Here is a 19,855-nt window from a genome sequence, read left to right on the forward strand (position 1 = left end):
TCAAACCTGTGCTCAAATCAACACTCAGGCAAAGGAGACTTCCTTTTGTTCCCCTCTGTGTGAAAGAACAGAACAGGCAAGGAACATGATCATCGACTTTTTCACTGCAGCCTCAGATTAGAATAATGAAACAGAAACGTTGGATACTCTCAGATTGCACATCCTTTTAGTAATTAGCAGGCAGAAAAATGCATTTCAGGGAAAAGGAGGAAAAGAGAGATAGAAATCAATCCCATAACAATCAGCCAGTGTATCTGGATGTTTTGACACCTCATCAAGGAGGAAGGCTTGTGGGTGTTTTATGTAGAGAAATGAAAAAAGCAATAGGAAAGTTCTGGGAAATTTGTCCCATAAATTCTCAACAAGAATATTGGTTTGTTAGGGTTTTTTTTTTACTAATGCTTTAAGAAGAAAACAGCTGGCCTTCATGGCTATATACTCAAATTTCCAGCAGCAAATAGGCACTGGTAAATGAAAAGCATCTTTTGCACAACTTGACTGTTTAACACTTTCAAGGGTATCCTTTGATTTTTCCCACTAGAGTAAGAGTACCAGCAGAAATGAAGTCAGTAATCCTGTCTGCACTTTATATATAAGAATTTTTCTCAACGCCACTTTAAATCCACTTAAAATATACAGCATTTACTGTACACTGGTGATGAATGAAACAAAAATTTGTGTATTGCTAAATTCCAGACTTGATCAACCTCTACATGTATTATCATAATACATATTTTGTTACCAGCAAAATATACAATATGACCAAAAGTGGAGTTCTTTAAAAACCTTTAATTTCCTTGGGCTTATTGGCACCTGTGAGCCAATGCAGAATATATTTCTGAATATATTTCAGAATATAGATCCTGAATATATTTTGAAATATAGCTCTTCTCAGAGCTATATTCCAAAATATTCAGAAAAGATGAGTTATTCCACCTCCTGAGCAGATCAACGATGTTCTGTTTTCCCACCAGGGTATCTATAGTAGAAGTAAAGAAAAAGCTGTGATCTTCAAGGAGCATACAACAAATATAACCAAGGGACAGCCTCCTGCACTAGCTCCAGGAGGAAAATTAACCCAAAGGAGAAAAATCTGGAATTCATAAAAGACATTAGCTACCAAATATGTGACCACAGAAATTCCTAACACCAACTAAGCGACCACAGAGCCCGGGGTATTTTAATCACAGCCTTTTCCAATTTAAAGCCAGAAGCACTAATGCAATATATCTCAACCAGTCCAATATATCCCATGGCAAATCCCAGCAAGGAAAGTAGCACTTTGCTTGCCTTCCCCCACCTGGCAGTGGGAGGGCTGGGCAAGGTGCTGCCTGCCAGCACGGTCAGGAGGACTGGCGGCATGGGCTGTCTCGCTGGGGCTGAGCTCTGGCCAGCTGGCACCACCTGGGGCCACTTTCTGCTTCCCTCTCTCTGCTGAGCTCCTTCAAGCTTTTTAGGAAATTATTCCACATTTCTTCCCCCTGCCCAAATTAGTCTTTGGCAGCCAGGAAAATAAATACAGCAGGAGGAATACAGAAGGGCTGCTTTTATGACATGGCATTTTTAGATATTTATAGCAACAGATTGAGAAGTCTGCTTTCACACAACAAGCAAACATCAGATGACAATCTATTGCTTCTTGGGCAATGGTTGAGGTAATGGGACAAAACTAACTCCTTTTAAATTCCACAGAGCAGCATATTTTGGTCACCTATGCCGGTGTTCTTAAACATACATGTATTTTTTAATAAAATCAAAAAGAACCTGCGTGGCGCCAGCCACCTCCAACTACAGGCAACCACGTCAGAGTCCAGAGAAGACTGATCACCTCCTCCCCTGGCTTCCTCCCCTCACCACACACTAGGAGCCAGAGACAGGAGCTCATAGCATGCCAACACAAACATGGGAATTACCAACATCGAGCGTCATGGCAGGATAAAAAAAAAAATATGAGGAACAGGAAAGCCCTCTGGGGGTGGGCTAGTCTGCATGCAAAATTCAGCTGTGTCTGGCTTTCAAAGGGTACCTGCCAGAGCTGCTAATCCATCTTAGTAATCAGGGAACAACCCAAGGAATTGCCACGAGGCTGTCAGGACAGTCCCAGCACTGCTGTTCTCTCGAGGCCTTTATGCTACTGTCACATTCACATTTTCTGGAAAAATCCCTTGGCCCAGGATTTTTTCTCCTGGGAAGCTGAGAAGCCTCAGAGAAAAAGGAAACAATAATTATCTGATTTGCTTCTCCTGTGTTTTTCTCACATGTGGAATGTGTTTGGAGATTGTTTACCCACAGGTGATTGTTTCACTGGTCTCATGTGAATTGTTTTGACTCATTGACCAATAAGGGCCAAGCTGTGTTGAGACTCTGGAAGGAGTCACAAGTTTTCATTATTATCTTTTTACCCTTCTGTAAGTATCCTTTCTGTATTCTTTAGTATAGTTTAGTATTCTTTAGTATAATATAGTATCATAAAATAATAAATCAGCCTTCTGAGAACATGGAGTCAGAGTCACCATTTCTTCCTGCCACGGGGCACCCCACAAATACAATAGGTTACCAACCTGGGCATAGCACTCCCAAACTTTTTTCTGATCTCCAATGTTAGCATGCATTTGTTGAAGCAAATAAAACACACAATGAGTACTATCAGTATGGCCCAATTTTAATCCCAGGTTAAAATTAATTCATTCTGGAATATCAATTTTTATACTTTAGCACAGACAAAAAAAGATTTATTGCTTTTTTAGTAAAGCAAGACTCCCTGCCAGGCAGCTGACAATAAATTACTCCAGCTGAGAAAGTCTAAGAGGTGAGGCCAGCTTTACTGATCACCATTCAATACCTGTGAATAATGCCAGCTGTCAGAACTCAGCACATCCCTTTGGATGTCCACAGTTGCCAAGGACCTCGCTGGGGGGCTCGGAGACCCTAGCATGCTGCCCAGAACACCTGGGGATTTGATTTTGACCCTTGGAGTGAGTTTCCAGCTTTGTATGAGGATGTGAAAGTCACACGGGTTTGAATAGTGTAATAAGAAAAATATGCACAGGGTGAAAATGTAGGTTTTAGGATTTTTGGTATGGGGGTTATGGGGACAAGATGGAGGAATCAGGGCATGTCTAGTCCTTCTTTCTTCTTCTTGTTCTCCATTTGCTGCTGTGATGTTGGCACTTTGGGATTGGTTTAGGGTAGAAATGCACTGTCTGACAGAGGTGATAGGTATTGGGAATTAAGTGTACATAGCTTGTAATATAAAAGGACAACACCGCCTTGGGGGCGGTCAGAGTGCCTGTGGCTGCCTTGCTGAGCAGATCTCAGCTGGGCAGAAAGAAAATTTTATAGATAAGAATTAATAAACAACCTCAAAACCGAAAAGGGAAGAGTCCAGACTCGTTCTTCAGTTGCGCGGGCCAAAGCAGAGACACCCTGCACATCTCAGGGCAGCAAATATCAACAGCTGACCCGAGAGCCAGCCTTGTCTTCACCACCTTGTGGCAATTTAATTTTCTGAAAGTATCTCTCTGCCCATACAGCTTAGCTGCTTGTGCAAGAACATCTGCAAAAGTAACGCTCACTGGCTCCCACTGCATGTGATCTTCTGCTATGTTCCAGCTATGCAGTGAATTAGTTGCTGTTTTATTCCTGTCTTGGCAGGCAAAACAGATCCCTTTTTAAGATGTGTTAGTTCAATCAAGTTCATATAAATTACCTGAAAAACACTATAAGGATGCTAACACATGAGAATCTCCCTTAACTGGCTGTTGCCATTAAAATGAATGAACAAGCACCTTTTTTTTTTTTTTAATGCAGTCCCGTTGAAAACTGAAAACATAGAATGACTTTTCATGGTGTTTTTTTTATATTGAGTGGAGGGATGAGATGGATACTTATTCTTAAGCCCCATATCAGTAGTGAAAGAATAGTTTATCTTTTGTCTCTCCAGTGGCCTCCTCTGAAAGGAGCATCACAGGAGTCTATCAGAAGCTGCCTGACAGGAGCATTTACAGAAGCACTTGAAATTCAAGGGAGGTTTTAGCTCATTCAGGAAGAGGGAACTGGCTATGAAATAGCAACACAGGAATCTGAGGGGAAATGCACTCCATGCAGGAAAAATGAGAGGCAAAAAGATGATGACTTCTCAGAGTCCAGTAAGGCAATATCACAAAAGCGTGCGCTGCCAGTGTAAGCCTGCAGAGACAAGAACAGAAAAACTGACTCTGGTGACAGACCTGGCATCACAACTGGGATCAAAACACTCTAGTACACACTATAAAATGACCCAGAGCTAGCCCTTGTCGAGGCACACAGAATTTGTCGTGCAAATGAGCTGGGTTTTGAAAGCGGGATGGTCCTCAGCCATTACAGATATTGTCAAAAATCAAAATTTGTCTACACAAGTCAAGTAAGGTAAAAAAGAGCTACACATTTCAAAATGAGAATTACAAAATAAATACTCAGTAGTCATCATCATCAACTGAAAAATGCTCAGAATTTGGGGAAAAAGATACGCTTCTATGAAGAGTTCCACCCCTTGGCTACAAAGTTACCAAGGGCCAGCTTAAACACGTGGAGTTTACAACCATGCCAATATCTGTTATCTCAAGATGATTATTCAGAGAAGAGAATATCTCAGAGAAAGATTAATGTACAATCAGCTAGAAAACAATACAGGCCATTTTTCCTTTTCATTTTGGCAACAAGCATAGGAGCTAACATGATAGTATATAAAAAATGCTCTTATCTCTCTAAGAATATTCACAGTCAGTAGATGAATGGGTAAAGACTTGCCAATCCTCTAAAAGAAGGAGTATGTGTATCAGTCAAAAAGAAATTTAAAAGATCCAGTTTTGAACCATTTCAAACACTGAAGGAGCAGCTGCTGCACTGAATTTGCTCTTATCAGCAGGAAGAGCTGCTACAAAAGGACAGAAAGGACAGCAAAGAAATTCAGGAAAAAGCTAGTTACTTTTGCAAGCACTGAGGAAATCCTTGAAATGAAAAATATAGATCAGAAAATCTTCCCTGCTCATATCACAGTGATCCCAATCTTAAGGCATATCATTCTGAGAATCACACACTGAGCAGAAGTTTCAACAAAATGGGTAATATGTAAGCAGGTCACTGCCACAGAAAAACAGGCTTTTTTTCCCCTCAAAATATACAGAGGAGGTAAATTAGAAGGTAAAGGGATTTATTTTTTATAATAGAGAAGAATCCTAAAGATAAGGCTGATGCAGAACTATTCTACAAAATTAGCATATCTGTATCTACTGCAAAAATCAAAACTCATTACATCAGCGTTTTTAACACATCTTTTCCACTCTGCCACTTGGGAACCACAGAGCTTCAACAAGAAATACAAGTTGCAAAGGGAAATAATTACTACATACAAAACCTATTTATAATTTGAGAGAAAATTATGCAAAGGTAAAAGTTGTATCAACACTGAGTTCCTGATTCTTCTTCCAGCACCACCTTTCTTCAAGCTTCCCTACTAATTTCTTACCACTACAACATGATGGTAAGGAACCTTTATGGTACAAATAAGTTTGTCCAAAATTAAAAAAACCACCCATCCCCAGGATTACTCAAAAGTGATGAGAGTGAATGGTGCAAAGGGATACAGGCTGGTGGTGGCAAACCTGAGGAGATGATGAGTACACCTGCTCCTGATGGTCAAGAAAAAGACAAGAAGTGTTCCTTGAAGCACCAAACTACATTGGGACTTCTTTTTTTCCTCCTAATCCAGACCCAAACCTAGCAGGAGTATCAGATTTGCAGTTGGAGGAAAGGCTGTGTTCTGGTAGACTGTATTGGCACTGGTCACACAGTAAAATTTTCTACAATGCAAATGAAGGTATCACAGCTTGTCTTCAAATTCTGCTCTCTGCTAAATGCTTGTAGCCAGAGCTGAGCATGCTTTTGCTTATATATTACAAAAAAAAAAAAAAAAAAAAAAGCTCAGCCATTATAATAAAGGAGTTGGAGGAGGCGAATTTCCCTGCTAACCTCTGAAACATAGCAGCTGTTCTAACTAGAAAAGGTTAATAAAAGCAAAATGCTTTTAAATATAAAAGGTTTAGATTTATTGTCTTCATGCTGTGTGCCAGCTAATTTTATCACACAGTCATGGAAGTATAAAATAATGATTTGCCGTTGCACCTTCTCAGGTGATGAGGCAAAGGACCATGGCGAGGAACACAGGCAACTTTTGGTGAAAGCAGAGACTCTCCCTGATTGGCACAGGACAAGTTCAGACCTCTGTAATGGATTCATCCAAACAAAAGCTCTCAACATGACAACAATGCTGCAATGTATTAGTCTTTCTTCTCACAGCATTTCTATAAAATATAATATTAAAAAATCCACCTCGATTACTGAATAATAATTGATGCCAGAATCCCATCTGAGGAGAGTTCCAAAACTGCTTGAACTTTTCCTATCCAAAACTTTTTTGCAGAACAAGCAGTGCTGAAGTCCAGTCGTCCAGAAGTATTTTTTTTCTTAAATACTGTATTGTTTAGTTCTTTAACTTTTTGAATAGCTGACTGAGATGATAGAAATCCCCCATCATGTTTGTCTATTCCTGGATCCCTGTTATTAGCCCTTGTACATGCACACCAGCATTATCACATTCTAAACACCTAAGCACACTGTCAGTGTCCTAGGGAAACAACACGATATGCTACAGCCCACTGTGAAAATAGAAATTTTCATTATTTATTTCCAGATATTCACTTTAAACAAAGAATCCTATGGAAAAGTAATTTTTTGGATATCAATTAGCAAATAAAAAAAAGTGATAATGCTGAGTGGACATTTGGTTTCTCCATAGCTGGAGAGAGGAAAACATTCAGCCGTGCACAATCAAAAAATAAAAAGCCTATGTGTTTTGGTATTTTTATGTTTGAAAGGGGAGTTGAAGGAGAAGGGGGGTTAGAAAGAGTACATCTAAAGAAAGAAAGCAAGGAAGAGCAGTGGGTTTGGAATAGGAAAAATTCTCTTTTCCCAGAAAAGAGAGACAACTCCCCATGAGCGCATATTGCACATATTCAGGCTGAGTTTGTTCTGGAAGGTGTTAAGTGTTCAACAAAGCACTTAATCATGTACTTAACTTTAACTACACCCACAGTCCTGTAGGACATCAATTAGGCTGATTTTTAAAAGACTATTGAAAACATTTGAAGTCCCGTACTTGTAAGTCCTGCTGGGATTCAAAGCTTTTAAAGCCTCCTGTTCAGGGACAGGGAAAGGCAAAAGCTGCTAGAGCCAGAGCTGGGGGAAACTTAATTTGAAAATGGTCCGCCTTCAAAACCAGGTTTCATGGAAGTTGTGCATTTCTCATCAAGATTAAGAATTCCAAAAACGTTCATCCTTCCTGTTCTGTTACTAAGTACAACAGGAAGAAATAATAACCTTCACTCTCTTCTCCCCCTCTCCTCGTTCTCCAATTCTCCATTTGCCTTTTTTTTTTTTTTTTTTGATTCAAGAATTTTGGAGTTTATTTCTTAATTTGGAGAAATTACAAAGTATTCTTCCCAGAAGGAAAAAGAGAAAACGAGCAAGGCATTAAAATGTCTCCACTTTTTATTTATAGGTCTGAAGTGTAACCTGACGAAAAGAAATATTTTTGTTTCAGGTGCGAGCACGTGTAGGATTGTAATTTTCTGATTTTTGAATGAGAAAGTTTTAAAGCCTTTGTAATCAAAGCTGGCACTAGTTTACAATAAAATAGCACTCTGGAAGACTAGATGTCCAGAATAAACATCAGTAGCACAAGAACTGCAAACGTAAGTGCGACAAGGGAGCCAAGTTTATCTGACTCTGAGCCCAGGGAATCCTGCTTCCTGCTAACCAGTGCCACTTTCTCCTACAACTGTGCTTTATATTGCTGCAAGACAGCTGGCACAGAAAGCAATCCCTAAAAGTCAACATGAATGTGCTGCTTGGCCAACTTCTGCTGCTACACGCAGGTTGAGCAGGGGGGCTGCATAGCTGTGATCCCACCTCACTGTGGGTGCACACACACCCATACCAGCCAAGGCTCCAGGGGCAACTGAGTCCTCAGAGCCTTCTAAACCTGTCCTCCATGCCTGAAAAAAAAAGAATGAGTAGAGCTGGAGAAGAGTTGGAGCTCAGTCATTTAAGGGGTTTAGCTAGGGGAAGTGGAATAGGAGAAGAAAAATTTCCTTCACTCTGTTCTGCTTCTCTATTTCCACTTACAGGTGTTTCTCCTCTTCAGGAGTTCTGTGTATGATTAACATAAGCTAAAACAATTTGAGATAGTGTTAAACACTGTAGCTCTCTACATAGTTGAATATTCTTCACCCAGACTTGGCTTCCTGGCACATACAAACAAATGTTGCGTAAACTTCCCTATAAAACCAGAATAACTTAATAGTCTTCCTAAGCTGTATCTCTGAGCCACTTATTCCCAGAAGAAATTCTGTGTCAGATGCAAAGCAACAAGGTTCAGGGCCCCAGGTAAGGCAAAAGCATTTTATACCTACTATCAGCATACTGGCTGCACATGTCTTCCAGTTGACACATTCTGTCAAGAAAGGTTTTGAGCAGACAAACCAAACCATCTTACACCACAGAAAATGTTTGAGAATTTCAGAGACTTAAATTAGTTATATTTGCTTTCCATTGTTTTGAAACATAAAATTAGTTATGGCCACACTGTTTCCTCATATAAGTACCAAGTTTAATGACAACCTCAACTTACTACAAACACTAGGCTTCATTTTTTTTCCTTGTTTCTAGTACTAATCCCTGATGTAAAATTCTACCTCCTTTTACTATTAAAAAAGCAATTCAAATCTAATCATCTGAATGGCTGATGAAACCTTAAAAATATAATGAGATTGACACAAAACTTCTAATTCCAGTGGTAAAAAGTCAACAATTGTATCTCATTTATGACTATATAAACCTCAGCTGCTCCATAATACAACAGCTAAATATTGGTGTGAAGACCTAGACCATCACACTACTTTTTTTGACCAAATGTCATCCCTTCTCTCACTGCTTGGTTGTTAATCCATGTTAAGATATGCAAGGCCAGAAAAGAAAAGCAAGTCTAGGATGTCTTCTGGAATATTGCCCTTTTTTTCAAATTGGGTTACATCATTTACATGCTTAATCTCTTCCAGGCTGGAAGAAAGAGTTTATAGCTCACTCCCAAGCTATTAATATGCTACAGAACTGCAAAGCTACTGCTCATTAGCTCACCAAAACCAAAACACTCGACCTGGGGGACATTGGGAGCAACAGAGCAGGGGGCTGGGAGGAACAAGCCCCCTCATTCCCCAGCCTGTGGGGCTGATCACCACATCCCACTGTGCTGTGGGACAGCCAGAAAACACACATTGACCTGCTGCACAGGCTCTTCCTCACCAACACCTCCTCTGGCCCCCCAGCTGTCTTGAATGATTTAATACAGGTAAACCCTGCAGAGAGAGGTATTGGTGCAGGCAGAGGATTGTTGAACCTGTGCACAGACCAAGACACAGGCTGTAGTCAAAGTCTCTCCAGCCTGAGTACATTTATACCAACCCACAAATGGAAAAAAAAAAAAAGTTTAAATTTTAAATGGATGTATGCAGCAGCAATACTGGACTTTCCCCTGGACAAACATTCTGGACTTTCCCCTCTACCTTCCTGTCCTATCTAGGTGACAGAGAGGTGCTGAACTGCTCCCTCTCTTCTTTCAAAGACTTTTTATGTCTCCACAAGAAAAGTGAAGCTCATGCCCTTCCACAGAGCTCCTTGAAGGATGCCGTCATGACAATCCTACGACTCCTATAACTCCTTCTATTCACTGTCAGATACTTTTATCAGCTGACTCCTTGACTTGGTTAAGGGATCCCTGCTCATTTAAGATGCAAAAGCTGCTCCTCTACCACCAATTAAAACGGCTGCCAAGGTTATTTCTGATGCTACCAGCTCTTCATCAGAGCCTACAAATGGCCCTGTTTAATTTCTTCCAGCATGGCAGAAGGATGGCTTTGCTAATGGTGTGTTGAGCAGTCAGACTCCCAGCACTAAACCCAGACCCATGCACCTCCCCAGGCACAGGGAGTTCAGGCACAGCACTTGCAAAAAGCTGCTCATTACCCAGGCTCAGGAGGCAAGCACCAGCTCCAAGTCCCAGAACTAACACACCAATAAAACACGACCTATACTCCAGCAGTTTTCCAAGGGCTCTTAAATCCACCCCCCTCCCTCCCCACAGCATTCTGAGAACAGGCTGGTGCACAGGACAAATAAACATCAGCCAGCCCAGGAATCAGTGCTGGAGGGCTGGCATGTTTTCTGTGTTGCTTGCAAAGCAGCAGGCATCCCCCTTTGTTGCTGATGCAGATTGTTTCCAAGCTCTCAGCATGTCTTTTTCAGCCACTTGCTCCTGAAACTTAAAAGGAAAACTGTGTGCACACTTAATTTGAAAAATGCCTTGCAGATTCCATAGCAGAAGGGGTTGCATAGGTTGGAGGGGGTAAAAGAAACTGTTTCACAGTGTTATTGAGGCCATGTGTGACAGGCCAAACAAAACCTCCAGGCAATTCTGTCACAAGTTATTTTCACTTCTTACAATTTGCACAACCAAGTGGGTGGCCATATGTCTATCCCTTCTCCTTCTTTTTCAACAAATGAAATGAGGAGGATTTTAATTTTTTTTAATAGTTTAGTTGGTAACAGTTCTGCCTTTATTGTTTTCAGATTGAATTTGTGCAACTGAACAAGTTTCCTCGTTAAATGCAAAAGCAGATGATGATCATGCTGATGAGGCTCCTTGCACTATGGGATTCCTTCTGCATATCAGGCTATATTTATCTTTCATTCCTCTAAGAAAAAGGTCATGTAGTGTCTTACACACATCATGGACCCAGAGTGCAAATGCAGAGCCAAAACACCATCCTAGTCCAAGGTATTCAAGGAAAAATAATCAGAATCTTAAAAAAGTTTACAGTAAAATAATAAGCCAGGCTCATTCCTCTTTCCTTTTCACACTCAAGCAAAGGTCGAGATTAAGATAAACATAAATAGGGTTTTTTCTCCCCATACAGCTAGTGCTGCCTTCACAGTCTGTGCAGACTAAAGAGAAAAGTCACCCAGCAGAAGTCTTGGTCCTGATGGCACACACACTGATGGGACAGTACTCCAAACAGGAGATATGGGGGGAAAGAGCCTCAAGGAAGTCTAAAAGAGGTTCACATCTCCAGTCTGTCAAAATGGTTTATTCCTTCTGCCTGCTGCTTAACATTACTAAGTTTTTTTCTTTTCCAAGCACACTGAAGCATGGGTTTACTCAACAATCAACTCTCCCTGAGAAACAGGAGTGGACCTCTATGATCATCTTCTCATCTCTAAGCTACTCAGCATTTCTGATTGAGCAGTGGACACCACCTCCTCCACATTCTGGAGCAGCTAGCCTACACAGAAAAGCAGTTGTTTGGGAATAAAGCAATAAGTTCAAGTACATTTTTAATACCTGCTATAATGAATTTCCAATAATGGAAAGTGAAAAGACATTTCATTCAAACTGTTCAGCAAATCTACAAGATATTAAACTGAGCTTCTGGTAAAACAATCCTATTCCCCTTTTAACTAAAAGCTAGTCAGTCTGTGCTTTGGGATAAGGATTGAGAATACCATTCTTCACAAAGAGGTCATTTCATACAACACAGAGTTCAGTCCCAGGATATTAGAAAGGTTTTGGATTTAGTATTGCTCACAGGGACTCTGCCTCCTGGAAATTGATATTCCAGCATGGCAATTGTCTTTACTGAATGAGCAATCTATATATATATATATATATATATACACACACATATGTAATGAAACAAAGAAGGAAGTTGGGCTATTTGCTTCTCTTCTCTAGCCTGGTTCTACATTTTCCATCCGTTCATGCAAACTCCAGCTTTTTTGTGTGTTTCTTAGTCCCCATCTCTTTTTAAGTTCTTTGGCAAGGCAATGCCACTCTTATTTTCCCTCCGGAATATAACTCCCACTCCAAGCACCCATCCTACACAGCATTCCTTTGTGTTGCAGTGTGTCACCATTTCCTGTCTCACCTATCCCATCCCCCTCAAGGATGCCAACCTTTCCCCCTCCCCCTTTGCCCTCCTGCCTGGCACCTTCCAGCAAGGTGTTGAGTGATTGGCAGATGCCCCCCAGGTCTGGGCTCATTGGTTTGTCCTAGCATCCACATCCCCTGACCCTTCCCCTGCTCACACCTGGTTGGCCCTCACCTGTCTGTCCCCTTCCCCTGTCCCTGGGGCTTAAAAAGGACACGAGACCATGCGGTCGGGGTCTCTGCCGTGTCTCTGCCGTGGTTTGGTCTCTGCCTGTCTGGCTGGAGCTGATACCACATTCAGAAATCTACCATGCTGCAATAAACTCTGGATCTAAGCTACACGGCAGAACCCGCTCCTTTTCTCTTCACTGTCGTCTGAACCTTTTCTACCAAAGGTAAACTGAGTTCCTATTTTGCCTGGACTTGTTTTGAGCGCCCAGCTGCAGCACCCAGCCAGCCAAAGGCATCTCTGGGGTGAAAAACACCACAGCTGCCGCCTTTGGTCCAGCAGCGAGGCCAGACGAAGCCAGGCAGGACACACCCCGAAACATTCGGGGCTTAATATTTAATATAGTGGCGCCCAACGTGCGGCTGCACGGACCTGCAGCCCCAAAAGGAACTTCAGAACCTTGGAAAAGCGTTACAGCAGCTTTGCTTCCACTGGAAAGAGCTGTGGTTGCACAGCTCTCCAGAAGAGACTTTGGGACTGTACTGATCCCACAAGAAGCCTCGAGGAACGCATTGTGCCTCTGGAAAGTGAAGCTCCTTTCTGGTGAGCAAATTTTCCAGGGGAGAATAGGGGAGCCCCTCCTGCCCAAGGGGTCCTATTCAAGTGAAGAGACCAGCCTGCCTGACCTTGCCAGGAACTGCTTCGATTTCGGTGAGTATTTCTGCTCCTTCGGGGGGTAGTAGCTCAAAAACCCGTCTTTGCCGTGAGACGAGTTCCTTTTTAAAAAACCCGTCTTTGCCGTGAGACGAGTTTGCATTTAGGCTGCGCAGCCCTGCGGTGATAAGGTAGTTCTCTGTAAAGCTTTAACTCTGCGGCGTGTTCTCGCCGCTTTTGGAATTGGCGCCAGCTCGGAGGAGCGGGACGCTTTGTCTCTGTCTCCACGCGGCGCGGGGTGGCCCCGGTTTCGGCTCGCCACGTGGCGCGGGGGGAGGCTCTCTCTCTCTCTCTCTCTCTCTCTCTCTCTCTCTCTCTCTCTCTCTCTCTCTCTCTCTCTCTCTCTCTCTCTCTCGGGGCGGGGGGGCTGCATTCCCACAGGCGGGGTCCCGACTCCCTGATGCTCCTGCCCGCGGCAATTTTAAAAGCAGTGTATACAGCTGCATTGTGAAAGCTTTCGTCTGTAATCGCCTTTTAACCGTAGGTTTTTTTTCTTTTTTTGAAATCGGTAGCTGATTTTGGTTTTGTATTCAGCAGGCGGGAATTTGTTCTGTGCCATTTACATCTAACATGGGCTCGAAATTAAGCACAGCACAAAAAAAGAGTGTATTATCATATTATTGGAATTTTAGTTAATGCAAACGTAAAGTTCTCAAAAGGAAAATTGAAACAGTTTGTAAGGTGGCTTTTTCTGCACTTCCCACAAACTTCTCCTGAGGAAATCCACAATCTTCAGTTTTGGGATAAAGTAGGACATGAATTGATAACCTTGGGACAGTCTGGGAATACATCCTCAGCTAAATTTGTGTTCTGGAGTTTACAAATTCGGAACGCTTTACTCAAACAAAGGGAACTGGAGAAAAAGCCAAATGTTAAGCCATGTACCTCTGCTCTCCCTATGTCCCCCCCCTTCCAGCCCTGATCCTCTTACCCCAAAACTTGGTATTTTAAACAGAGCAAACCCTGCTCACATGCTGAGAAGTCGACTCCCAGTGCAGGTTAAAATGCCTGAGTCCCCTTGTCCACAAGGCCCTGGCCAGGTCTCGTGGAAAACTCCCCAAAACCCCGTTTCCCCTGTTCTAAATCCCAGAGCACGTGTTAGCTTTTTGGAGAGCAGTGATCCCCAAAATGGCCCCCAGTGCCTAAGGGGTACCCAAGATGGAGGATGCCACGTGGCACCCTCCCAGACCTGGTCACCTTCTTCCCAAGATCCCCCTAAGTATCCCAAAATTCCTTCCCCATCCCCCTCTCCTCCTGTTTCTTGTGACACCTTCCCTCCCCTACCTGCTGTACCCTCGGCTCTGCCCCTCTACTCCTCCCAGGGAGCGTCTGCTGACGTGATGTCACCAGGTGTCTCCGCCCCCTGTTCCCACGGTATCCCCACCCCTTGCCTTCCCCCTGACTCCGCCCCCTCCCCGGGTTCCCTCGGTGGGGGCACGCCCACTGCATGTCCCCAAACCTGCTTCTGTGCTCCCGTCGCTTCCAATGCAAGGGATACAGGGCAGGAAGCGTCAGACCCAATACAGGGTCCCACTTTGTCATTTGCCCCTGTTTCGTATCAGCCTGCAGCACAAGGGGGAGCAGCCCAAACTGCTAATTGGAGCTCTTTTGGACGTCAATTGATTAAAGAGATCTGTAAATCTCACAAGGAGTATGGCCCATGCAGTTCATACTTCCGTGGCCTTTTAAATTCTGAATTGAGTAGAAATGTAGTTGTCCCGCATGATTTAAAACAGCTTTTCTCATGCCTCATGACCTCTACAGAATTCAAATTATGGGAATTGGCATGGAAACAACTATTAAAAGAGGCTCTCCCAAGCTTGCATGCTGATCCAAACACAGCAAAAGATGCTATTGGCATGCCAATTACCATTGAGCACCTCTCTGGTGAAGGGCAGTGGTCTGCAGCCTCAATGCAAGCTAATGTAATACCTGTAGAAGTACTGGAGAAGGTAAAAGAAGCTGCTGAAAAAGCGTTCTTTTCCCTCCAACCTGAGGGGCCTTTTGAGCCCTAGAGTAAGATCAAGCAGTTACCATCCGAGCCTTTTCTGAAATTTGTAGAAAGGTTGACTAGAGCCATTGAAATCCCAGTCAAAAAAGAGAATGCAAGGGAAGAGGTTTTAGAGGAAATGGCATTTACAAATGCAAATGAACAGTGTCGAGCGGCAATTTTGAGCCTTCCTCTAGAACCTCCCCCTACACTAAAAGATATGCTTCTAGTCTGTAACAGGAAAGTGCCTCTGATGAGTGTGGCTGAAGACACTAGACCAAGGCTGCTGCCAAGACCACCTCAGCGTGTCGCCGTTGCCAGCCCTGCACCCATTCCCTCAGCACAGCAGTACCCTGGGCAGCAGCGACGACCAGCAATGGTGGACCCCACAAAGCCATGCCTGCTTTGCCACAACCTTGGGCATTGGAGTAACCAGTGCCCCCTGAAAAAGCAATTTGATGAGTTTAGAAATGGCACGGGAGGGAAATTACAAACACTCCCAGGGGGTCAACAACAACAAAAAAACTGAATGGGGAGCGCCGGCCTGCCAGGCGTGCAGACACAAAAAGAGCAGGCCAAGGGAATAAGGGAACCAAAACAAACCAAACGCGCGGTAATGTTACTGTTTCTGTAAGTGAAGCTGATGCTTCAAAGACCACGTCTGCTGGTCCACTGTTAAAAATGCAAAAAAATAACCCTTGTTATGATTTAAATGAACCTATGTTAACCACGTCTTCTGTCAATGAGCCTTTCAGCTTGCAGCTGACAGAATCACTCCACCTTAAAGATACAGACTGGCATTTTGTTTCTGTCAACCCAGAACAGAAGGGTACTTGGCACCGTATTCGCTGTAAGTACATCGTCACTGGGGACACCAAACACACGCCACAAGAGATTGAAATTGCTCCAGGAATGACACCATCAGATCCTGAGCAATTCGTTCTCGGGCTGCAGTGTTTCCACCCTCCCCTGTTTCTTCCCAAAGGTCAAATTGTTGCCCAAGCTATCCCTGTGCCGTTTTTGCCTGAAGGCACCAAAAAACAAGGGCCCACAGTTGCCCGGGTCCAAGTTATTGGGAGACACAAACCCAAATTATGGTGTAATGTCAGTGGGGGTGGGGAGTCAAAACACATTGAGATGCTTGTAGACACGGGTGCAGACTGCACAGTGATCCCAGTAAAAGACTGGCCAGCACATTGGCCTTTGCAAAACGTTGCTGGTCACGTTCGAGGTGTAGGAGGCCTGCAATTGGCAAGACAATCCAAAAGCATCATCCAAATAGAAGGACCAAATGGACAGTTAGCTAATATCTGTCCATTTGTGTTGAATTATTCGGAACCTTTGTTAGGGAGAGATTTGATGGCCCAGTGGGATGTCACAATTGATATTCCAGACTCCCCACAGGATTTTTGTACAGCAGTCATTGAACAACAGCGCCCCACCCAAAAACTAAAGTGGAAAACAGACAAACCAGTTGAAGTGAAACAGTGGCTGCTCAGTAAACAAAAAATAAAGGCGCTTGAGGAGCTAGTGGAAGAGCAACTGAAAAAGGGTCACATTGTGGAGACCACGTCCCCGTGAAACTCTCCAGTGTTTGTTCAGAAAGCTGACAAAAAGAGGTGGCGGCTCCTCCACGACCTCCGACAAATTAATAATGTCATTGAAGATATGGGCTCTCCCCAGCCTGGTATGCCATCCCCAACAATGCTTCCCCAGGATTGGAAATTAGCTGTTACTGATATAAAAGATTGTTTTTTCCATATTCCCCTCCACCCTGATGATGCACTGCGTTTCGCATTCTCGGTCCCCACCATCAACATGGAAGCCCCTATGAAAAGGTACCATTGGACAGTTCTCCCTCAGAGCCTGAAGGTTTCCCCAGCGATCTGCCCGTGGTATGTCTCTTCCCTGCTTTCCCCAGTGCGTGCAGCCGCAGAAAAGGCCATCATCTATCATTATATGGATGATATCCTTGTGTGTGCCCCCAATGATGATTTACTGACACGTGTGCTTGACCTAACGATCAATGCATTGATTGTTGCAGGGTTCGAGCTCCAGGAAAAGAAAATTCAAAAGATGCCACCTTGGAAATATTTGGGCCTAGAAATTGGAAATAGGACCATTGTTCCTCAAAAACTAGAAATCAATCCAAGGATCGAGACCCTTGCGGATGTCCACAGGTTGTGTGGGTCTTTGAATTGGGTAAGACCATGGCTCGGTCTGACTAACGAAGACCTTGCCCCTCTTTTCAATTTATTGAAAGGGGGAGAGGACCCAGGTGCTCTTAGGTCTATTACCCCAGAGGCACGGAAAGCTCTAGAAAAGGTTCAGATTGCAATGTCCTCAAGACAGGCCCACCGATGCCAGCCTGACCTGCCATTCAAATTTATCATCTTAGGTAAGTCGCCACACCTCCATGGGATCATTTTCCAGTGGGAAGAAAAACAAACTCCTAAGGTAAAGGGCACACCTAAAAAGGGCCAGGACAAGAGGGACCCTCTCCTGATAACAGAATGGGTTTTCCTCAGTCACAAAAGGTCCAAGAGAATGACAAAGCCTCAGGAGCTGGTAGCAGAACTGATCCGGAAAGCAAGAACCCGGATCAGGGAGTTAGCAGGATGTGACTTTGAGTACATTCACATTCCAATTGAGTTAAAATCAGGTCAAAATTCTATGCAAATATTAGAACAATTGTTTCGAGAAAATGAAGTGTTGCAGTTTGCTCTGGATTCCTACTCAGGACAAATTTCTGTCCACCAGCCTGCCCACAAAATGTTCGAACAAGATGTTCAATTTATTCTGAAATTGAGAAGTGCTCTGAGTAGGAGACCTTTAAAAAAGGCTCTGACTGTCTTTACAGATGCGTCTGGGAGGTCCCACAAGTCCGTTATGACTTGGAAGGATCCTCAAACCCAGCAGTGGGAGACAGACATTGCTGAGGTGGAAGGTTCACCTCAGGTTGCTGAATTAGCTGCTGTTGTTAGGGCTTTTGAAAGGTTCTCAGAACCATTCAATCTGATCACGGATTCTTCATATGTGGCAGGAGTAGTGTCCAGGGCGGATCAAGCAATACTGCAAAAAGTGTCTAACATCACACTTTTTTAATTGATCTCAAAACTTGTAAAGTTAGTCACTCACTGAGAGCAACCATTTTATGTGATGCACATCAGGTCACACACCGACTTGCCAGGGTTTATCGCTGAAGGCAACAGAAGGGCAGATGCCCTTGCTGCACCTGCAGTGATGGCCACTCTTCCAAATGTTTTTGAACAGGCAAAAATCAGCCACCAGCTTTTCCACCAAAATGCACCTGGCCTGGTTCATCAGTTTCACATCACTCGAGAACAGGCCAAAGCGATTGTGGACACATGCCCAAATTGCCAACAACATGCACTCCCTACAGTGAGTACGGGAGCAAACCCCAGGGGGTTGAACAGTTGTGAACTGTGGCAAACAGATGTAACACGCATACAGTCGTTTGGACGGCAGAAATACGTTCATGTTACTGTAGATACCTTTTCTGGAGCAGTCTATGCTTCTGCCCACACAGGAGAGTCATCGAATGATGCCATTAAGCACCTCTTACAGGCTTTTTCTTTCATGGGCATCCCCAAGGAGTTGAAAACTGATAATGGGCCTGCCTATAAATCCAAGGAGTTCGGGAGCTTCGTGCAGTCAATGGGGAGTAGAGCACAAAACTGGCATCCCCTACTCCCCTACAGGTCAAGCCATTGTAGAAAGGGCTCACTGCAATATTAAAAGAGTCCTGGACTAGCAGCAACAGGTTCTGAAGGTGGAACCCCCCCCACATCCGGTTGTCCAGGGCGCTGTTCACAATCAATTTTCTGAATTGTTCCTTTGACAGCATGAACCCGCCCATCCTGCGCCACTTTGGGGGGAGCAGTCATACGATGTTGAGAGAAAAGCCTCCAGTTTTAGTAAAGGACCCTGAGACTTGGAAGACAGTGGGACCTTACAAATTGGTTACTTGGACACGTGGATATGCCTGTGTGTCCACCCCCTCTGGGTTGAAGTGGGTTCCTTCCAAATGGGTAAGACCCTATGTCCCCAAGGTCTCAGAGAAATCGACAGAAGTGTCCCAGGTTGCCAATGCTGCCTGGAGAAGGAAACGCCGCACGTGCTCTCTGGAGGAAATTCCATTTAAGCCTCCTATCTGGAATAGTTTGTAATATATATTTGTCTTAAGTTTCCTTTTACCGGTTTAGATCCCGCTGTTCGTGTGCAGTCTCAAGATGCCATGAGACTGAGCCTGCTCTTCATCCTACTTGCGATCATTTCTCCAGTGATCTCCTGGATAGTCCCTCAGCCCAAAGTGAACGTATGGACCACCTTGGCCAGAGCCCTTGGACAAGATCACATTTGTCTCTCCACAGCAACGGCCTCTGACCCCCTCTCAACTTGCCTGGTGGGAGTTCCCTTTAAATCCTCAGAGTTCCCAAATGAAATGCAGAATGCTTTAAATGAAGTTAACTTACTCGCACCTTCTCCTGGCCGCTATCCTGCTGACAATCCTTTACTGTTTTGGCAGGAGTGGGCGAGAAAGTTACCAGTGCCAAAAGGGAGCCACAAAAGTTCCATCTCTTAGGCTCCATGAATGCAACCTTTTGCATTCACTTTAAATTCAATTCCAGGGTACCATATCAGGAAGCTAAACGAAACACCTATCCTGACCCTAGCAACCCACACTATACAGACAAAAACTGGTGTGAAAATTCAGTCCTCGTCACTCACTCACCAGGTGGTGATTATAAGCCTCGTGAACTCCCAAAAGGTATGTTTTTAATATGTGGAGACAGAGCATGGGCAGGTCTCCCTCCTCATCTGCTTGGAGGTCCATGTACCTTTGGCAAGCTGAGCCTGTTAACCCCAAATCGAACAAACC

The 19,855-nt window shown here is 43.8% G+C and overlaps 1 protein-coding gene across 1 annotated transcript in view; it reads left to right on the forward strand.

The window, feature by feature from the left end:
- The window catches only part of LOC143693004 (uncharacterized), a 680,702-nt gene that overhangs the window by 157,779 nt on the left and 503,068 nt on the right, over positions 1 to 19,855 (forward strand). The window contains 1 exon segment of the mRNA XM_077173088.1: positions 556 to 565. Within this exon segment, the coding sequence (XP_077029203.1) occupies positions 556 to 565 (10 nt within the window).

The sequence above is a fragment of the Agelaius phoeniceus genome, unplaced genomic scaffold, assembly GCF_051311805.1.
Source record: "Agelaius phoeniceus isolate bAgePho1 unplaced genomic scaffold, bAgePho1.hap1 Scaffold_113, whole genome shotgun sequence".
In the NCBI taxonomy this organism is placed as follows: domain Eukaryota; kingdom Metazoa; phylum Chordata; class Aves; order Passeriformes; family Icteridae; genus Agelaius; species Agelaius phoeniceus.